The sequence below is a fragment of the Megalopta genalis genome, chromosome 5 (assembly GCF_051020955.1).
Source record: "Megalopta genalis isolate 19385.01 chromosome 5, iyMegGena1_principal, whole genome shotgun sequence".
Classification (NCBI taxonomy): Eukaryota; Metazoa; Arthropoda; class Insecta; order Hymenoptera; family Halictidae; genus Megalopta; species Megalopta genalis.
The window spans coordinates 25995872-26017396 of NC_135017.1; the positions used below are offsets into that span (position 1 = coordinate 25995872).

Genomic DNA, 21525 nt, shown 5'->3' on the forward strand with positions numbered 1-21525 from the left:
GATAAATTTAAAAACTGTCAATTAATGCCACAGCGTTTATCAAATCTTGAAATATTTCCAGTGTTCCGTAAAACACCTGTTCATATTTCTCATAAACGCATGCAATCCGCAGTCCAAATATTATTGCATGGGAAGCTATTTCAATGCAAATGAAATCTCATAAGCGATTTCAATCTCCGAGATTGAAGAAAATATATAGCTATCGCAATCTTTCAAAAAAGAAAAAAGAAATATAGACACCATCTCGACCGTAACTCCACGTCCGGAGTTTTGCGGCGCTTTTCAATTATTCCGAATAGAAGTGAAATAACAAATCTGTTACAATTCGGACTACTCTGCAGCGACAGATTCGCAATATTTGTGGAAGCCAGATAAACGGCGCGATCGGATGAAATAAATCGGCGATACTTTCTATTCGGCTGTCCGTTTAGTCAATTTTTCAGCGCTTTAACGCAATCCCGCCGGTAAATGAACAACACGCTGATCTACGTACGGCCTGTACAAATAAACGGCGGCTTCCTGCTTTCGAAACGAATTTAGCCGACGGCAGCGCGGCGCGAAATTTCGAAGCGATTTAAATCCGTCAACGTTTACGCCTCGAAATGCAGGACTCGGCCATATTAAAGCGCTCGATGCTGATCCGTTTCGAGCGTCCCTTTTCCTCTTTTTCCCTTCCCCCCGCGCCGAACGAGAACGCTTCAAACATTTCTCACGGGCTTAAGTCTCATTTAGGAATAAATTACTTTCAACTACGGGAGTCGGTTAACTGCAAATTCGAGAAAGAACCGCGGGACTTGTATTGACAGAAACGAAAAGTCGTTCGGAAACTAGTTAAAAAGATTCGATGAAATATTAGGAAAATACTACTGCGATCGAAGCTCGGCTGAAAAATAGTGAATTTTCAAATCGACTAACTAATTAATCGATTGAATCAATTATATGATTGGAATTAAATCTACCGTGCTGATTATTTTGACCGCATTTTTTTCGCATTTTCTACTTTGAGATCGTTGACATTGTAAAGACTCTTTTATAGGCAATGATCGAATCGATTTCTTAATTCACAAATATATACATTGTAATAAAAAATTTCGAAGGTTCGAAATAAATTCTCTGTCTTGTAATTCGTATTGGAAGTTATGCTAAAAAAATCCACAGTGTACTTTTACAGATTCCTGAATTATAGAGAATCTAGCGTCGTTCAACATTTTATATTATTTTTATATTTTACTGTCTCATTTAGTCACTTTGTCTGAATGAAATATATTAATTAATTTTGCTGATTTCGATCACTGATTTAACTTCGATTTCAAAATGAGATATACGAAGATAACTCGAATGACTTTGTCCTCTATTTTAAATGAGATCTTAAGTTGTTCCATCTTCTATTTCTTCACGTATTTTCCTCAAATTCTTTAACTGTTTTGTATTTGTTTTATTATTGGCTCGTTGGAAAAGTTGTTTCGTTTTTCAAAAGACTTTCGTTTCGTGGGGGTACTGAAAAAGCAATTGATTCGGTATTTTGCCAATAAACGCGGGATTTTTACGAGCATAAGATTTCAAAGCTATCAGAAAAATGCCAGAAAAATATCAAAAGAATGTTCTTCTCACTCTAAACATGAACAAAATCGTCCTTCGTTCTCTCGCGAGAGAACGTAACAACTTTTCGAACGATCCAATAATTCCAGTTACGACTGCATTAAAATCTGCAGTCTAGTTACAACGACAGTCGCGATTCGTTTGTTCGTGCATCGCCGATGATGCACAAATGCGAAGCCAATTATCGGCGAAAGAGGAAACCGGGCACGTTCGTTCTAAAAATCGTAGAAAAACTCGGAGCTGCAGTTCCCCGGTGAAAAAGTTTCTAGCAATATTATTCAGCCGGTATTTTTCTATCCCCGCAGTTCCATTTGCGCGTTCGCCGGGTCGCGCGGCGTGCACAATGTTCGAAAAATTGTTTGTCCGCTCGAGCCATAGGTTAGCAACGCGGGGCTCGTCCGAATGAAAAATGTTTCGGCAAAGTGAAAGAAACTCACGCGATGCCAGCAGCATCCGCAAACGTCGCTCGATCGTTTCGAATCGTGCGGAACTACGTTACGATTACCGCGCTCCGCGGATCGACAGGTCCTCTTTGTTCTTCGTTTGCGCACTTTGATGGGCACCCCGTACATATAGTCGCTGAAGCGTCGCCGTGAATGACGCACGATAGACACCCAGTCGATCATTGTTTCCTCGTGTTGAACCGCGCTCCACCCTGGCTCAGTTCGCACCGGTGACTTTTAACCTCGGCTCGCCTCCCTCCACGGAACTTTTTCCATACTAATATACGTCGCCGACACAAATACACGCGCACCGCACAGAAAAGCTCTTCAGTCGACGGCGAAACCCGATTCTTCCGCAGATATCAATTCCTGTATCGTTAAAGCGTCCACTGCTATCGTTTCAGCACATCGAACCATTAAACACGATTAATGTTGGATTTAATTTGTAACGATGGTATCGATGTTTATGCACTTTTTGCAAGAACTTTTCTCGTTCGCGGAAAATTTCGTTCATTCAGCAAATGATGATCTCAAGTTAATTCACTTTGTTGTAGTATTCATTGTCGTCGTTTAGCGTTATACATACACTGGACCTAAATAAGTAAATTATGAAATTGATAAGAATGGAATTATCGGAGTTTAAGTATCATACTTTACGCGATCGTTGTTTCGAGCATTTTCTTCTATGCAGAAAATGTGTCCAGTTCAATTCAGCTTACTTCAGCATCCACTATTATTATCTGAATGATACTTTAGTATCATTATGGACAACCAAGAGAAATATTAGATTATTAATTTCGTAACAATGATATCGATGTTTATGCACTTTCTGCAAGAACTTTTCTCGTTCGCGGAAAATTTCGTTCATTCAGCAAATGATGATCTCAAGTTAATTCACTTTGTTGTAGTATTCATTGTCGTCGTTTAGCGTTATACATACACTGAACCTAAATAAGTAAATTATGAAATTGGTAAGAATGGAATTATCAGAGTTTAAGTATCATACTTTACGCGATCGTTGTTTCGAGCATTTTCTTCTATGCAGAAAATGTGTCCAGTTCAATTCAGCTTACTTCAGCATCCACTATTATTATCTGGATGATACTTAGGATCATTATGCACAACCAAATGGAATATTAAATTGATAATTTCGTAACGGTGATGTCGATGTTTATGTACTTTTTGTGAGAACTTTTTCGTTTGCCAAAAATTTCGTTCATTTAGCAAGTGATGATTCTAATTAATTCACTTTGTTGTATTTGTTGTCGTCACTTAGCGTTCTACATGCACTGAACCTAAATGATTAAATTATGAAATTGATAAGAATGGAATTATCAGAGTTTAAATATCATACTTTACGCGATCGTCATTTCGAGCATTTTCTTTTATGCAGAAAATGTATCCAATTCAATTCAGCTTACTTTAGCATCCGCTATTATCATCTGAATGATACTTTAGGATCATTATGCACAACCAAGAGAAATATTAGATTATTAATTTCGCAACAATGATATCGATGTTTATGTACTTTTTGTACGAACGTTTCCGTTTGCAAAAAATTTCGATCATTTAGCAAATGATTTCAAGTCAGTTCACTTTGTTACAGTGTTCCTTAACAATTTAACGATGCTCAGAAGCGTTGTACACGAATGATAAATTATAAAATTGGTAACAATTGAATTATCAGGGTTCAAGTATTTTTTGTAATAATTATTTCTACCATCTCGTTTGCAGAAAATGTGTCTCGTATAGCAAATGTACGCCCACTTTAGCACCCACTGTTATCATCTAAGTGATAATTACAAGCATCGTTGTACATCATAATTCATCACCAGTGTGAACGTAAAATCGTCGACATTGCAACGGTGGAATGACCAAAGTTGAAACATTTTTGTAATTTTCTCGGACACTTCGTTCGCGGAAAGATCGCAATTTAATTCGGTTTGTTTCCATTTCTACCTTTCTGTCGCCGGCAGATTTATTCTACGTCCACGATTTCTTAATATCTCCGACTTCGCGTAACGCCTGTTCTCCTTTCACAAAACCCCCCAGTGAAACTTAACTTCACGAAAGTCGACAACAGTTCGACGTTTCCTTAGCTCCTCGAATATAATACGATTTCTCAGAGGCGGGTTCGCGAAGGGGCACACCTAGCAGAAATACTTTCGCCGTAATCAGGCGCCGGGGTTCCGTATACCGGTTCGCTTCTGGCTGTTCGCACATCCCAGAAACCCGTGCCGAATATATATATATATATATATATATATATATCCGCACGCGCGACTTTGTAACTTCGCGGGATTGTTTCGCCGATACAAGATAAATCATCGGGTCTCGCAGCTGTCGCAGTCGAACGTGCAATTTTCTTCCAGTCACCGTTCCCGTTTTCCGAAAACATTTGAACCGCACGTTCCCCGGAGATCATTCTACGAGAATCTGGCAACCCTTCTACCGAAACGCCCCGGCCATTGCAAAGTTAACCTGTCGCGACGTCAATGAAGTTCTTTCCGTTTCTTCGCTTCTGTCTGAGCCGTAACTTCCGATTTTCGAAAATCTATTCGATACGTAAAATTGCACCGCTTCCGGGGGAACACTGTCGTGCGAAAGTATTTTACGTACTTTACGTATTTCACATATTTTATTACTTATTGGCGATGATCAGATTATAACTGAATTGACATGATCAAATTGCAACAGCATTCACGTGATCAGACTCCGGAGAACTGTAACTCTAGCAACACAAAACATGTGACCATAAAAAATTCGTTGAACTATTTAGCAATTTTCTTTCGATAGCGTGAAACAGAGGGATAATTGAATGACAAAGTAGACAATGTAGTGAATTAGTGTAGTTTTATGATCCTTCATCGCGTTGATTTCTGTGATAAATTGCCTCGATCAATCGCCATAAATAAGAGCCAAACATAATTCGTAGAGGACCAGTCCCAACAACGAAATTTTTCTGATGCTGTTACCGAGCAAAGAATTACAGAGATTAACACATTAAAGGCGGGAGTCGTAGTACTACGATTTATCTCGACTTCTCATAAATATGTACTTTAAAACATTTTTTGTAATTAGTGTTTAGTTCTTTTTTAATATTTCTTTTAGTTTTAAGAGTTTAAATAAACTTTTTTAAGTCTAAATTTTTGTACGATTACACAAAATATCGCCCGCTCTAGGACGAAAAACGAGGCGGGGCGGTCGCCGCGTTACCTAGGATACTTTCGTCAAGATCCCCCGCCTTTAACCCTAGAAAGATAACCATATGACAACGTACGTAAAAGATAACCATACGCTTCAGAGGCGCATGCTTTTCTAAGGCGTCAATTTTATACTAACAATGGATATTTATTTAAGTTAATCTAGTCATTTTAAAGGTTTGGCATTATTGTAAAAATAAAATGCATTTATATTATATTTTTTTATATTTTAAGTAATTTTAAACTTAAATCACTAGACCTCTATGAAAAATTAACAAAAATCAACAGTCTTCGCAGGCGCCTCTGCGACGTAGGTTATCTTTCTCGGGTTAATGTGTTAAGATACAAAGAATTAAGATACATTCTCTAGACCGACGAGAACGAATAAACTACATTCGACAACAACGTTTATGCCGAGCAACATGATGATGCGCCTCGGCTACTGCATCTGGCAGAACGATGCGATAAAAGCGAAAGAACCGCGCGCACTAGGCTGCATTTTCTCCGAAATAACTTTTACGATCAACAGTTCCGAACACACGCGGAATCTTTAGAGTTTCGTAGGACATCCGGCGACACTCGCGAGCGGAGTACTCGCTTGTCGCTCCGAACTTGCACCTTGCAGAAGGCATCAAGGGTAGCAGGCGACGGGCCGAACACCGCGTAAGCCAATCGCAGCGAATCCCGATCGAAGTCAAGAAACTCGAGGAGAAACCCCGTATCGCGAGGGGTGGATCATAAAAGAAGAAGAAAAAAAAGGAGAGCCCCGAGCGGCCTGTAAGAAGCGTGTGCCCGTTGAAAAGAGATAGGGAGAAGCGACGGCAATATCCGTGGACGATTCCGCGAGATGGTTCTCGCCAGATAAAAGAAGCCGGGTGTGAAGAATGAAATTCAAGCGGCGACGCACGGTGTGGCTCGACGCTAATGGAAGAAAAATGTTTCGTATTCCGACGCGAAACGGCGCGCCCTTTTCTCCGGTTATTCCAGCGGCGTGCAAAAATTGGCCCTTCCGCGTCCTTTGCTCTCGAGAAGGTGCCCCGTTGTCTTTCGACACGGTCGCACACTTTGCGTTTAATGGCGCGCGTGCCACCGAAACGGCCTCAAAGGCGGCTTTAAACGTCTCTCTGTGTCTCGAAGAATATCAAACCGCGACGGTAAATTGTTTACTCGGGAAAGGGAGCTACAGTAGCGGTGATAAAGACGCAGAATTTGAATCTATACGTCGTGTATGTATTGTATGTATGACTGTCTCTTATTTGCTTCGGTTGTTTCGCTTTCAAGTCTACGGATGCAGGTTTCGCTTTTTTAACACGTTCGCCAGCAGCGTCACTGGCATGTATAATTATTATACTGCAGATCTTTATATAAAAATCTTGTCATAAAAATTGTCGATGTTGATTGTAAGAAGTATAAGTGTAACAAAAATGTCTTTCCTTTCTTAACCGTTTGACTGCTGAGGAGCGCTATCGCGTTCTTTTTATGTCGCTCTTTTTATTATGAAAAAATACGTCAGCAGCCAAACGGTTAATAATTGTGAATTTAATAATTAAGTTAATACTTAAACAAGTCGAAAATAACGTAATAACATTCGCAAATTCTACTAATGTATTTATAGCTTTGTTTTTGCGTGATGATGTATTCTTTTTTTTTCATAAATTCATAAAATCCGCTGTCTAATAATTATACAGGATGCGGCAAAAGAACTTGACGGTTTTTTTATATTAAATTACAAATTGATGTGTCAAGATATCTATTTTCAAATACTTTCACCGTTTGTGATTGTTGGCTGTGGGGTTATCTTAAGAGCAAGGTTTATCTGACGGGATCACAGACATTTCAGGAATTGAAAGAAAACATTCGCAATGAAATTGGCGCAATTTCAATGGATATGCTGCAACGCGTAATGGGAAATTTACGTAACCGCTTGGCACTGTGTGTACGCAGCGAAGGGGACACTATTTTAGTGAAACTATTTTCCATGAATAAAATGGTATGTCATTTTTTCTTTCGATCACTTGTATTTAAACATAAATATCTTGACGCATAAATTTGTAATTTCATATCAAAAACCGTTTCTATTAGTTAAATTAAATCTCTATCTATAATTTCTAATTAATTAAATTTCTATCTATAATTTCTAATAGATTAAATCTCTATCTAATTAAAGATACAGATGCTGCATAGACATTTCTTTCCTTATTTAATTATTTCATTAAACTGCAAATAACGCAACAGTATATTAAAATTCTTTAGGCGTTTTTACCGCTTTGTACTCGATCAGTTCAGTTTTTATCATAAATGCATAAAATCTGCAGTCTAATAATAATCATGAAGTGAACATAACGTTAACACTAAACCTATCAAACTTCAAAAGTGGCTAACGTGCGTTGCTTCACGCGAATGACAAGGTCGGAATTTATTCAGACATCACGCTATTTTACAAATTTCTTTCTTCTTTTCTCGTCTTAATCTTTTGTCAGCTACTGTAGGTCCGGACGGAAGAAAGAGCTTCGCGGTTCAAATTAGATTTCGTTTGGAAACGCAGTTCCCCTAACTTTTGTCTGTTGTGTTTCGATGCAAGCGGCGGAACTTGGGAAATCGTTCGACGAGGAATTGACGTTCCTTTGCCGCATGGTCTTCGGGGAATCGGCGCTCGAAAAATTACACTTTAGGTGGACGTTGCAATGGGAACTACGGCGTTTGGAATTTTGATGTTCGGTGCTGTGACAACAACGAGTCTTTGATAACGAGGAGCGAGTAAGATGTGAGATCGCTTTGGATTCGTAAATCTAATGTTCAATTTGTGGTAATTATTATCCATAAAAGTGTGATTGTTTCACAGGAAGCCTTTTTGCTTCTTTAACCAGTTAGCTGTTCTTGACGAATATACTCGTTATAAAATAAACTGTTGCCATTTCTTCACGACGAGAATACTCGTCAAAAACAGCTAACTGATTAACACTAGATTCACGGAATCCGTCAAAATGACGGGTGACTAACTTTTTAATTTACGATGATTCATATCTTAAAGATGCATTTATGAGTTATTTATCCAATTTGTATGTTACTTACGGCAAATGTTACATTTATGAGTTATTTATTCAATTTATATGTTACTCACGGCAAATGTTACAATAACACTGGTTAAAAATCAGAATAAATGTCCTATTGTTACTTTCATAAACTAATATAAAACAGCTGTGTTTTGTGCTCCGTAAATCTAGTGTTAAGAAGGATATTTACTTCGATATTCTTGATCATATTGTATATTTTGTAAAAGTACTGCGTTTAAACAAACTACAAAGAAAATCAAGAATATACAGTACAATTACAGTAACTTACACACTTTTCAAAGAAACTGCAACAGCTAACTAATTAAGCGGCTTCTTTACTTTACGATTTTCATTTCATTCTTTACAGTTTTCTTTACTTTAAGAAAACGGACGAGCAAATTTGTCGAAGAAGCAGTTAACAAGGAATAATTTTCGCGAGACTTTAGGTAAAAAGAACTCGATCCTTTTTCACCTTCATCGTTTAACACGTCTACTGCTATATCATCTACCTCGCCGAGTCTCTGCGATCATGCCATTTTAGCAAATGCAACGCGCATCGTTCCTACAAATCCATAGGCACAACGACTAAACGAATTTAACTTGCAATCCTCACGAATATCCGACGCCGGCAGCGAGCGGGAGTTCCCTACTCTAAACGCTCTAAATACGTCGGAGCGTGAATTAGCTAGTTTCGGAAAATGCAGCGTCTATTCGGCGAGCAGAAGGGACGGCAACCCTCGTCGGATTATTTTCATGGGGCCGTAGTAAGCAGTTCAGGCGTGCTCGTTTCATGGGAGCCTGCCGAACGACAGATTCCGACGCCCAAGGGAAACACGAGGGTCTGTCAAGGTCGGCTATTCGCGTCAATTAATGGCGCCCCTTTCTTTTTGGCTGGTATCGCCACGTGTTCGCCGTATCGTCGAATTTCCATGCTGGAAAACGGGCACACGTCGTCGTGTGCGGAACGATCGCCCGAAAAATCGACAGATCGCTTAACGACACACCGCGATGGTCCACTCGCTAATACTATCGCAGAGCTGTCGATAACACTCGCGTTTCTCGCGTCGACGCATCTCGCGTTCTATTCTCCGCGAGTTGTTATCCTCCGCGTTCTTGGTTGGACGGTTCTCTTAAATTCTCTTAGACTGTTCTCTTTAACATTTCTTGGACGTTCTCCACAACTGTTTCGGTCGATTCTCTTTAACCGTTTCGGACGATTCTCTTTAACTTTCTTGAACGGTCTCTCTTCAACTTTCTTGGACGTTCCTCTTCGATTTTCTTAGACCGCTGTTCCGGCCAACTGTCTCAGTCGATTCTCTTCAACCGTCTTGGACGTTTCTCGTTCTCCGTCCCGCGTACGCAGGACGCGCGTAAAGTCGGCGAACAACGGGTCACGCACACGGACGCGCGACGACAAATTGCTCGAGAGAAGACGACGTGGTTTCGAGGAGAGAGAACCGGGCCTCTCTACCTTGAAGGGATGGACGCCGGCGTCGGTACTGTCGTAAGAACGACTCGATGTTGGTGGCCGCTTCGTTCCCGTCGCTCCTACCAAGGCGTCCTGGTCTAATTCCGACACGCTTCTTCTTCTTCTTCTTCCCGTCGGAACAGCGTGACGATGTTTGGCCAGCGCATCGCCGCGTCAATGTCGAAAACAAACGTAATCGCGCACGTGTGTTCCGCCTCTCGGCAGCCCCGCGACAACTAATTCCGACACGGATTCGAAGCAGACCTATTCCTGTAACGATCATTAGCGCTGGATATTCGAGGCTGGCCGAGATTATTTTCCTTGACGATTGCAGGGTGAAATGCGGTATTTTCGTCGGACGCTTCATACCAGTGTTAAGCCGAGGTTTCGTCGTTTAAACCAAGTTTTAGCTGTCTTTGACGAGTTTGATCGTCGCAACTGGATCGCGGATTTTATGCATTTATTGTAAAAATGTGTGGGCGGAACTTCGAACAATGAAGGTATTAACCCTTTGCACTCGAAGCCATTTCTGTACTGTAAATATAAAGTGATTTTTCTGACCCACGCTGTCTCTACTTTATGTGCAGACAGAGTGCATTTTATATGCAGACAGAGTGCATTTTATACGTGTGATATTGAGTCTTGTCACTTATACAACGGTTACACTTTTAACAATTTTTCAAATCTAAATTTTCTTGATGGAAGAATTATTTTGAAATGTGAAACATTTTTTAGCGGTGCCTCGGAGTCACCGCGCGAGCGCAAAGGGTTAAATGAATTTAAGGACATGTAAGCATTATTTTTAACTCACGGAAATTGTTAGAAAAAGAGAGAAATTTGTATTTGACCACTCTGCGTTGCAATTGATGCAAATAGGTTTTAATTTGCATAAAGATTCGCAGTCTAGTTGTAACACAATCTTTATGAAATTATATATTTTATAGTATATTAATATATTTTAATGTAAGTTAATGTTTACACTTCTCAAAGAGATTGCGACTGCTGAATTGATAAAAATTTGTGTTAAGCATCCACTTTGCGTTGCAATTGATGCAAATAAGTTTTAATTTGCATAAAGATTCGCAGTCTAGTTGTAACACAATCTTTATGAAATTATATATTTTATAATATATTAATATATTTTAATGTAAGTTAATGTTTACACTTCTCAAAGAGAGACTGTTGAATTGATAAAAATTTGTGTTAAGCATTGTGCCAAACACGTGTTCAATCGTTTGAACATATCTAAGCCCTCTCTGGGTTATTCATCACTGTTTAGACAGCCTACAAAATTGAACGATGATTTCGACTGTATTAAGAAATGAAATGCAAAAAAAGATTGAAGAAAACGATACGGATTCTAAATTTTCTTCGACGATTTTACTCTCCTGCTCTGCTCTTTCTTTGTATCATGCATAAATATTATGAAATATTTAAATATGAAATATTTGAAAAATATACCGAACTATATATGAAACACTAAGAAATTGTATTAATACAGCAACGTGAATATTTACGTTACTGCAAGGAACGTTCGCGAATGTTTTCTCAATCAATTGTAAATCCGCGACGTACCGGGAACAAACGTGAATCACTGGCAGAGCCGGTTCGAAATAGTTTACGAGATCAATGATTTTCCAGTGAATTCACCCGTCAAGGATCAGACATATAACAGACGCATGGCCTCCAAACAGCTGTCGAAAACCGCCGACGCGCGTGCTCGTTCTACCGATCTGCATAGTTTCACCGCGGCGCCCCGAACATTCCTCCACACTTTCCGAGGAGAACTTGTTTAATATGGCCCGCGCGAGTGATATAACTGGATGGTAACAAGTTCCGTCGATATAAATATTCAGAGACAATAGAGACGTCACGGAGCCGGAGATCGATGACCGGCGAGATTGTCTTGGCGCGGGAATTTCTCTGAAAATTCACGGCGCGCCGCGCCGAACTGATTAAGCGGCCGCTTAATTAAACTTCGCGCCGTGAGAACGGCAATCGTGCGGCGATTCAATGCCGCGGGATTGAATGGCGTTGTATCAGCAGTTATTTATATTCCTCGACGTGGAAAATGTCGCTGTTAATTCGGCAACGGAACACGCTCGTCCGGTTGTATGTTTTGCTTGCTCGTACGGGAATTACAGGGACGCTTTTAAACGTTTTACGAAAGTTACGGCGACCTTCTCGCTGAAATCTGTCCGCGACGTGTTCGCGAGAACAAACGACAAATATTTCTGTGCTTGCGCATGGTCGCTTGATGGAAAGTTGCCCGGGAAAACAGGTGGATCTAATTGGTGCGGTGTTAACGAACGCGTGTTTTTTCGAACGACGATTATTTGAGGCGTTAAGAATGTTTTTCTTAGAGAATTACATTGTGTATCGTAGACTTAAATAATGAGACAAATGATCCTTTTTTTAAAGAACTGAGAATGTTTTCCTGAGACATTGTGTCTAAGGAACAGATAATGGGAACAATAATGGAACAATGATTCAAATAATGGAGCAAATGAATAATATACCCTAATATTCTTTATAAAGAATATTTTCCTAAAAAAAATTACATTGTTCACTATGGACTTAAATAATGAGAAAAATGATCCTTTTTTAAAGAACTGAGAATGTTTTCCTTAGACATTGTGTCTGAGGAACAAATAATGGAACAATGATTCAAATAATTGAGCAAATGAATAATATACCCTGATCTTTTTATAAAGAATATTTTCCTCAAAAAAATTACATTGGAATATTATATAATTATAGAATATAATATTATAGAATATAATATATAATTCTGGAATAAGATAGATAAAACCCTCTATACTGTGATCTTTTTTATAGCTATGTCAATTAGTTTCGTCCTTAATCATTTCTCTGAACGAGACAATTTTTATTTCTAGTATGCATTAACAGAGAAATCGAACATTTTTGTTTCGAGTTAAGAGAAGAATGAACAACGAATTCGAAATTAATAGACTATGAATGAAATCTTCGTTACAATTCTGTCTCGTTGTTATAGTACAAGGGTATAAGTCTGAATTAGATTGATTAGCACTTCTTTGTCGTTAATCATTGTCCTGACAGAACGAGACAATTTTTGTTTCCTGCGTGCACTAGCAGAAGAATCAAATGTTCTTTCGATTTAGAAGAAACGAATAAAACATTGATATTTACCACTTTTCTAAAGAAAGTCGTTTATTATTTAATTATAACGATTCAGCCGATCAAGATAGAGAACAATGAAAATTTCCGATCTTTTATCGCAGTTGAAATTTTATGATAACGTGAATCCGCTTTCGAAACGAGAATAAACATATAATATAATAAAGGTACTTAGCATTTTAATGTCGAATTTCAGCGTCATGGAATTACGGTCGTGCTTCGCCCTGTGGTTTTATTAAAATAACCGAACGAAAGCGGTGACGTCACTGTCGGTGAAATCGAATGAAATAATATTATAACCGGCGCGTCAATAGTTGCAGCACTTATACAAAAGCCGCGAAACGGCATTGATTATGCCAATACGATGATTACTAGTACAATTTCGAAATTGGCTGACCACAGGCGACCTTCTCTCGCCGTTCTGTATGAAATTGCCGAATTTGCGGAGCATATCGGCATTAATGGGCGAAATTCCGGATAAATTTGGACGTGGATTTTCAGCCCCGGGGCCAGAACGGATCCACTTGCAAAAGCAAGTTAAAACCGTGGCAAATCGTCGCCGGTCGGGTTCCGTTGTTTCACGATAATGTAACCGCTCCTCTTTGTGGCCACGGCCGCGCGGGAAAGACGGAGGGAGGACGAAGAAAACGGGGATATCGATTTTCTCGTGCTGAACCGGTCGAGATCGTCGCACAATACATTTCATTCCTGTTTCCGAGGCGCAGCAGGATTCGGCAAAGAAAGAAGTTGAAAGATAACAGCGACGGTGAGTTGTATATAGGTCCAAGATAAAGCACCTTTCCTTTTTTCCGGTCTGCTCGTCGCGGAAATGGGAAAGCGAAAAGGGAAGAAAGCCAGTCAGACTTCCGGAAAATTATAGTTTACCCTGGATGCAAAATAGATTAATCTCTGCTTTTGTCGTCGGGGCCTGGCTCGCTTTTGGCGCAACGTTCAGTGTAAATAATTCAGAATGTTTACCGGTGAGGGGGGGGGCTGCTTCTATTAACAATCATTTGTTAATGTCACAGAGCTCGAGAGGTCTCACGGTAGGAATCGATTGTCGCGGCTCCGTCTGTCGATAAGAAAGAATCGGAAGCTGATAATTTACCGACAAGACGAAACAGTTTTTATGTTTTTTTAGCGATATTTAAACAAGTACTTAACAAAACACCAGATTTGTGTATTTCTATATTACACATAATAGAAAATGGAGATATATAAATATAGTTTCTTTTTTTGGTGTTTGTTTGAATATCAGTAACAATGCGAAAATTATTTCGAGTTTATATTGTGTTAGAATATAAACTCAGAAAAAGTTTAAGTCTATTAATAAGTCTATTATAGTTTAAACTCAAACTAATGGAAAATAGAAATATGCAAATTTGATATTTCGTCAAATCTTCGTTTATGTATCAGTAACAATGTAAAAATTACTTTGAGTCAGTAATTGCAACATGTAACAAAAATGTTAAATTAGATATAAAAACTTGATTTATTAGTTTGTAGAGATTTATATAAATTTCTTAATAAAGTGTGGCTCTTCAGAATTAGTTTGAGCCCGCTTAAGTTAAAAATCTTCTGCGAAAATACATTTTTCAATCGATTTGCAGCGACTTGTCGAAATCCGATCATGTTTCTCCGAGCTTTTCCAATTTTCCGGCAGGTTTCCTGTAAAATGGTCCTGTCGCGAAGTGTAATCCCTCAGCTATAACTTAAGCCGTTTAAAGTTTAAAAATTCCCGTGGATTTACATTTTCAAGTCGGTTTGAAGTAACTCTTCAAAATTCAGTCACCTTCGTTGGAGCTTTCGCTTACAGATTTATCGAATTTCCGATATGTTTTCGGATTTCCATTTAAACAAAAATGGTCCTGCCGCTAAGTTCACGGCTTCAGCTTCAATTTAAGCCGTTTAAAGTTTAATAATTACAGTGGGTATATATTTTTAAATCGACTCGTAGCCAGTTATCAAGATCTAATCACCTATCTCAGAGCTTTCGATCGGAACATATCGATTTGTGGACACGTTTTTGAAATTTTTTATACGATTCAAATTATATTTTTTTTTATATTTAGGAAAAAATTCCGTCCATAAAGGGTTAACTCATAGTTGAAATGTAGTATACAGAATACTCTGTTCTTACGCGAACAGATGCACTACCGGTAACATTGTGCGGCATTTCAAAATGATAATGAGGTTCCCACAAATTCCCACAAATTGGAAAAGTAAAAAATACATTTAGACTATTTTTATACCTTCATTACATTATAAGAATAGGTCGAACTCGTTTTAGACTTTCATAGCTCGAAGTCGACTGCCTTACCGACCCAGGAATTCGAGACTGATTACAGCGTCCTCTTATCATTGATGATACTAAGCTGGAGAACTATTCGCTGAGGGTTAGTTTTGTCCTGGAGATACGAAAGGGTTGCATCCACAAGAACAACGAATCAATAATATACGATAAAATTTGTTCAAACGTAACTTCATTTTCGGGAAGATCACTGGAGAGAAGGACTTATATTTTAAGCATGATATCATCTTGATAATCAATTTTTAATCATTAAAATTTTCACAAATTTTGTTCGATAAACCTATTTAGCCCAGTGTTTTCAGAAATAGTAGTGTCAAGTTCGAGAATTGGGATTCGCAAAATATCAGATTTTTGCGGACACCTGTTCACTTTATCGAAATCACGAGAATTCTGATGATCTCGACCTTGAGAGACCCCTGGAGGTTCCTAGAGACCTACAAGCTTTTTCTCTCAAGATCCTTCATGGTTCCTGAAAGCGTAGCCATTCCTTTCCACCATTTTTCCCTTTTTTTTTACTTAACTTTCCCCTTTCTTTCCCTTTTGGGCAAAGTGCAGATGAAACCATCTAGATCTCGAGTGATCCTTGGAGAACCACAGGAACCTTTTGAAAATCTTAAAACACTCTTCAAGTAGCTAAACTCCAATTTGAATCGAATTGAACAAAAATTATTCTCATATACAGAGCAATTCTACGTCAAAAAATAAGTCGAAAATGTGGAATAAATTTTTTCCATTCGAGGCTCCGTTTTCGAGAAAAAGTAGGTTAAAGAAATAATAGCATTGAACAGGAATTAAGTAGCGCGTCTGGTCATGACACGCCAATTCTACTTCTCCTGATAATACAAGCCACGTGAACTTGACGCATCTTTCAACTCAGTTTTCTCGAATACGGAGCTTCAAATGAAAAAATTTCATTCGTTTATTTCGACTTATTTATTGACGTAGAATCAGCTGATATCCGGTTGCAACACCAGTTACGTGACATCCTGTATATCTTAACGCTAGGTTTACGGAATCCGTCAAAATGACGGATCACTAATTCATTCATTTACGATTATTCAGATTGTAAAGATACATTTATCATTAACTCATTCAATATATGCGTTACTCATTGCAAATGTTACGATAATACTTGTTAAAAATTAGAATAAATATCTTATTGTTACTTTTATGAACTAATATAAAATAGCTGCTGTTAGTGCTCCGTAAATCTAGAGTTAATCTACTTTTGTTAGATCAACGCTGATCCAACTGTTAACTCGATATACAAATAATTAATTATTTAAATTGGTCGCTAGAAAATCCGAATTTAGATGGAACTTCGACTGATCCATAGATTGAATATCGCTAACGAGAATTAAGATTAATTCAAATTCATTAACTTTAATCTAATCTAACATCTCATCCGTGGTTTAAATTAAATCGCGTATAGAGCACATCGGTATATCACGTGTAGAGGTTACGAGAGAGCAGCTTGTCGGTAAAATAGAGATTCTGCTATCAGAAACGTCTGCGGAAACCTATCAGATTCCTTCACTTTCAGTCGAGCGTCGTGATCACCTAATTAAATCGAGAGAACCCGATTAAATATTTTTCTATCGATGCCGTCGAAGTTGATTCAGTTCCGCTTCGCTGGGAAAAACTCCGTTCAAGTACTCTCAAGCATTTTCAAGCGCACACTGAAACATCTCGTTCTGACGAAGACAGATCAATCAAACAGACAATTACTTCTCGTGCGAGATTACTGACAGATTCACAAACCTGAGCCTCGTCTGCATGGTGCGGAACGTCAGGGCTGACCGACCTGCGGCCATAAATGTTCGACAGTGTCTGGTTCACCGGGAAAGCTGGACCACCCTGCAATAATCACATGATCTCAAAACAGTTCTTAGATCTCCGCCAGCGGAGAAAATGATACGTGCTTTCTGAAAACCCACCCGAACAAGCTTATCATTCCTGCGAAACCGCTCGTAGAATGATTGGAGACGCGCGACTCCGAATTCTTCGAGTTACTCGAAATCGTTGAACTGTTTAAATAAATCGGAGTCGATTGAAATCTGATTCTGAATAAATCGAGTATTCGAGAGCGCGTAAGATTTCGAGTTATGTTAATATAATATTTCGAGTTAATTTCGAGCCGATTTCTTCATAATTCGCGCACAAAAATGGACAATTTGGAAAAAGGAGGTACGATTATTCGAGCCTTGCAGCTCCTTTTTATAGTTGTTGAGAATCGGTAATCAGAAAAAACGAGACGCAAGGCTCGATTAATCGTATCTTTTTTCCCCAAATTGTCCTTTCTTGTGCGCAATCTGAGCGCGAATTTGGGAAAAATTATTGTACCTGAAGAGACATTTTTAGCTCGAAAATTTTCGAATTACTGGCAGATCACTAATTTACGAGTTATTCGAACATATTCGAGATGTTCAAACATATTCGAGTTGCTTGAACCTTATTCGAATTGCTCGAACCTTATTCGAGTTATTCGAACATATTCGAGTTGTTCAAACATATTCGAGTTTGCTCGAACCTTATTCGAGTTGCTCGAACCATATTCGAGTTGCTCGAACCATATTCGAGTTGCTCGAACCATATACGAGTTGCTCGAGCATATTCCAGTTGCTCGAACCATATTCGAGTTGCTCGAACCTTATTCGAGTTATTCGAACATATTCGAGTTGTTCAAACATATTCGAGTTTGCTCGAACCTTATTCGAGTTGCTCGAACCTTATTCGAGTTGCTCGAACCATATTCGAGTTGCTCGAACCATATTCGAGTTGCTCGAACCATATTCGAGTTGCTCGAACCTTATTCGAGTTGCTCGAACCTTATTCGAGTTGCTCGAATCTTATTCGAGTCGCTGGAACATATTCGAGTTATTCGAATTGCTCGAATAGTTGTATACGTATTGTATTGTAGGGTTATCAAGTACTATACAACGCTAGATTTAAGGCTTGTGTATTTCATATATTCGTAATTTTATTAGTATGCGCTTAAATCGTATCCGCCAAAAAACTAATTGACGTGATACAATTTCAGTTCGCAGATTTAGAGTTTGATTAAATGAAATACTCTAATTTTATGAAATTTTTGAGGTTGTTGGAGTGGCAGTCAAAGTGTTAACAAAGCATGTTGATTAAATTAGAGCGGTGTATAGAACTTTAATTTAATCAACATGCTTTATTAACGCCGTGACTGGCACGCCAACAACTTCGAAAGTTTCATAAAATTCAAGTATCCTGCTTCGTCAAACTAAATTTGCGAGCTAAAGTTGCACAACGTCGATCATTTTGTAAACATTTTTACGTTTCGCGGATCCTGATTACGGAGACATAAACCAGATCGGCGTTAAAATTAATTTTCAAGTCTGAGAAAATTGTTCCAACGAAAGTGTTAAAGCACGAATATTGGTGTTGGGATTTTTCAAGCAACTCACATTTCCTTTTTCGATATTTTTCGTCGATTCCGAGTAATTCGAAAATTCGAAAGATCGATCGTTAAAGTAAATTCTCCCTAATCGATGCTCAGCTTGGGAACAAAAATGGACACTTTTGGAAGAGGAGGTACGATTATTCCAGCCTTGCGGCTCCTTTTTATAGTTGTTGACAACTGGTAATCGGAAAAAACGAGCCACAAGGCTCGAATAATCGTATCTTCCCCTTCCCATATTGTGCATTTTTGTGTACAATCTGAGCGTCGATTAGGGAGAATTTACTCTACTTGAAATTCACAGACTTCAAACACGGTAACCGAATCGAGTGTACACGCGCAGCTCTAACAATGATCCCCAAATAGATCGGGCAACTCGATTACAAAGTTCCCTGGCAACGAGCATCATCAGCGTGTCCAGGTCCCGCAGGGTTCGCCGGCAACGAAATCCTCGGTCGCAGATCGAAGAACGAAAAACTCCGGGGAATCGAATAATCAGCGACGTTTAACTATTCCATCAGCCGGGACGAGCACTTAGCCGGACAATTTGCAATTTCGCGAACGACATTACAAACAACGGGAATCCGGGCATCGGGTCGGCACTCGCCGGCGCGCGGCGCTGCAAAGCGCGGCGAGCGTAAACGAGAGAAAGATTTAATTTCTGGATCAATTAGCTATTAAGCTGTGGGCTCGATCCCTGGTTGCAATTTAAACTTCGCCCGGCCTCCGACTTCTTGTTCCCCTGTCTTTGTCGCGTTCGCCGCCGTAAAACCGAGGCGGCGCGGCGCGGCGCGGAAGCGTGCAAATAAATAGAGCCAACGAGACGCAAAGTCAATTATCGTTCGGCGGGAGCCGACGGAAGTTCCGGGCTCGCTCTGACCGCGTTAAACGAACCAAACGGAATTATTCATGACGAACTTTCGATGCGCAGGTGTGTTTAACATCCCGCGTCACTTTTACCCGAGTCAGCCTACGCTGCACTCTTTATTAAATATGCACCGTCGTCGACGACGACGTCGCCGTCGTCGTAGCCGCCGCTATCGTCGTTGATCGCGTTCCTTCCCGCCCTCCCCGCGGCACAATGATGTCGACCGTGGCAGCCCGTCGCTCTCGCTTTACCGGCGAACGTGTGAAGAATTTGCCTCCTCACGCTTCGCCGCAGCTGCTACATTGCAAATAAAGTCTGCGTGATTTTTTGCAGTTTGTGCGCCTCTTTTTTCGGCGAACGTTTCTGTAAATATTACCGTTCCGTTTCAACGAGAAACCGTGTTATACTCTCTTTCTCTCTCTCTCTCTCTCTCTCTCTCTCTCTCTCTCTCTCTCACCTTTTAACTTTGGCTCTTTCACTCTTTTTCGCTTTTTTTTCTGTTTCCCGTCGACAGAAAGCTTCTGTTCGGTGACCGGTGCATTAACAGGCGACTAGCGGGCGACACGTGACGAACTATTTTTGCGAACCGTGTAGGGTACATGTGGGTATTACTGCGGGCGTCCCAAATACTACGGTATTTTATAGAAGTAATAAAATCTAACATTATATATATATATATATATATATATTTTTGTATACATATTTATTTATATATCTATATTTATTTATATATCTTCCAAAAACGAATCTCATAATTTTTTGTATGTTTAATGTTGATAATTTATAACATACAAGTAACAGCAATCGCAGTTTTGATTATTTTATTGACCTTTGATATTCGGAAGTTTATGAAAACGTTGAGTCTTATGAAGAATACTCGTAATGATAGCTGTGAACGCTGATTCGAAAGGCGTTTATATTTTGGTAATTAATAATAAAGCATTCATTTTAGCGTTATTTTTGGATAAAGTACTTGTACAGAACATTTTACAAGCAATATAGTAATTATTGAAATCTGTGTATATTATTGAAACTTTTAGGGTGGGTTAGTATACTTTTTTGTACACAGGCAACGTTATCTACAAAATATGATATTTATTGTTGTCCTATGTACTTTGTTTTGAAACTTTTATGGCGTGTCACTGTACGTCTTTATATATCAAAAACGATTTTGCAGCAATTATTGACATCTATGTACACTTTTTTAAACTCTGTCAAGTGTACGTCTTTGCGTGATGATAACATTTCTTTTAGCAATATCGTAATCATCAAAGTCTCTGTGTATGTATTTTATACGTTCAAGAATGTTCTTTTTAGAAATATAATGCTCTTCGTAACAGTTGCAACGTGACGTTGCAATGGTAACAGTAAGCAGTAGCTAAAACAATTTAGTATATACAACGTCTTGTCTTATGAAACATAAACAGAGATATTGTTACAAGAGAATGTTGGAAGTTCTTCGAGTGTAATGCCATGAATCATTGTTACGAGTAACAATGTATACAAAGTAAATTTGCTCGTCTCTGCGCGAAACTCAGAATTCACCAAACGTGTAACATCAACGAAGACAGAAGATTTAAAAAAGGTTCTTACATTCTCTTTACCTCGACGAAATTATTCGAAGAAAAGAAGTTCTTTCTTATTCAACTTCAGTTTTTTAGAATTGGTTCAGAAAATTTCTTTTTTTCCGTGAAGATCCGCAGTCTAGCCATGACTTGACGAACGCATCGAACAGTAACAGTCAGCGTTGGAAAGAGATCCAGAACTTTTTAATAAGTTCTACTTGCAACAGTAGTTGCGGAACGTTTTCTGAAAAACTTCTTGCCTTCAAGTTCCAATGAGAATACATAGAAAGAAGTTCTTCGAAATGAAAATTTTGCGAAGAATGGAGTTTATTAGACGTAAGAAGTAAGAATCCCGCTACAACGGGAACCGATATTTTCTTGAGAAGCCATTATTATTGTCGCCAGGGGCCGACAATGTTTATGTAA

At 39.0% G+C, this 21525-nt stretch overlaps 1 protein-coding gene across 13 annotated transcripts in view; it reads right to left on the reverse strand.

Annotated features, from left to right (window-relative positions):
• LOC117223970 (discs large 1) overlaps window positions 1-21525 on the reverse strand; it is a 950943-nt gene that overhangs the window by 527565 nt on the left and 401853 nt on the right. For 10 of the 13 annotated variants that reach the window (XM_076522020.1, XM_076522018.1, XM_076522016.1 and 7 more), the window contains one exon: window positions 16998-17093. The exons of 2 other annotated variants lie outside the window; for them this stretch is intronic. In XM_076522020.1, coding sequence (XP_076378135.1) covers window positions 16998-17093 — 96 coding nt within the window. Of the gene's footprint in view, window positions 1-2036; window positions 2187-16997; window positions 17094-21525 lie in introns of those variants that run through there. One more of the 13 variants, XM_076522027.1, reaches the window with a different exon arrangement.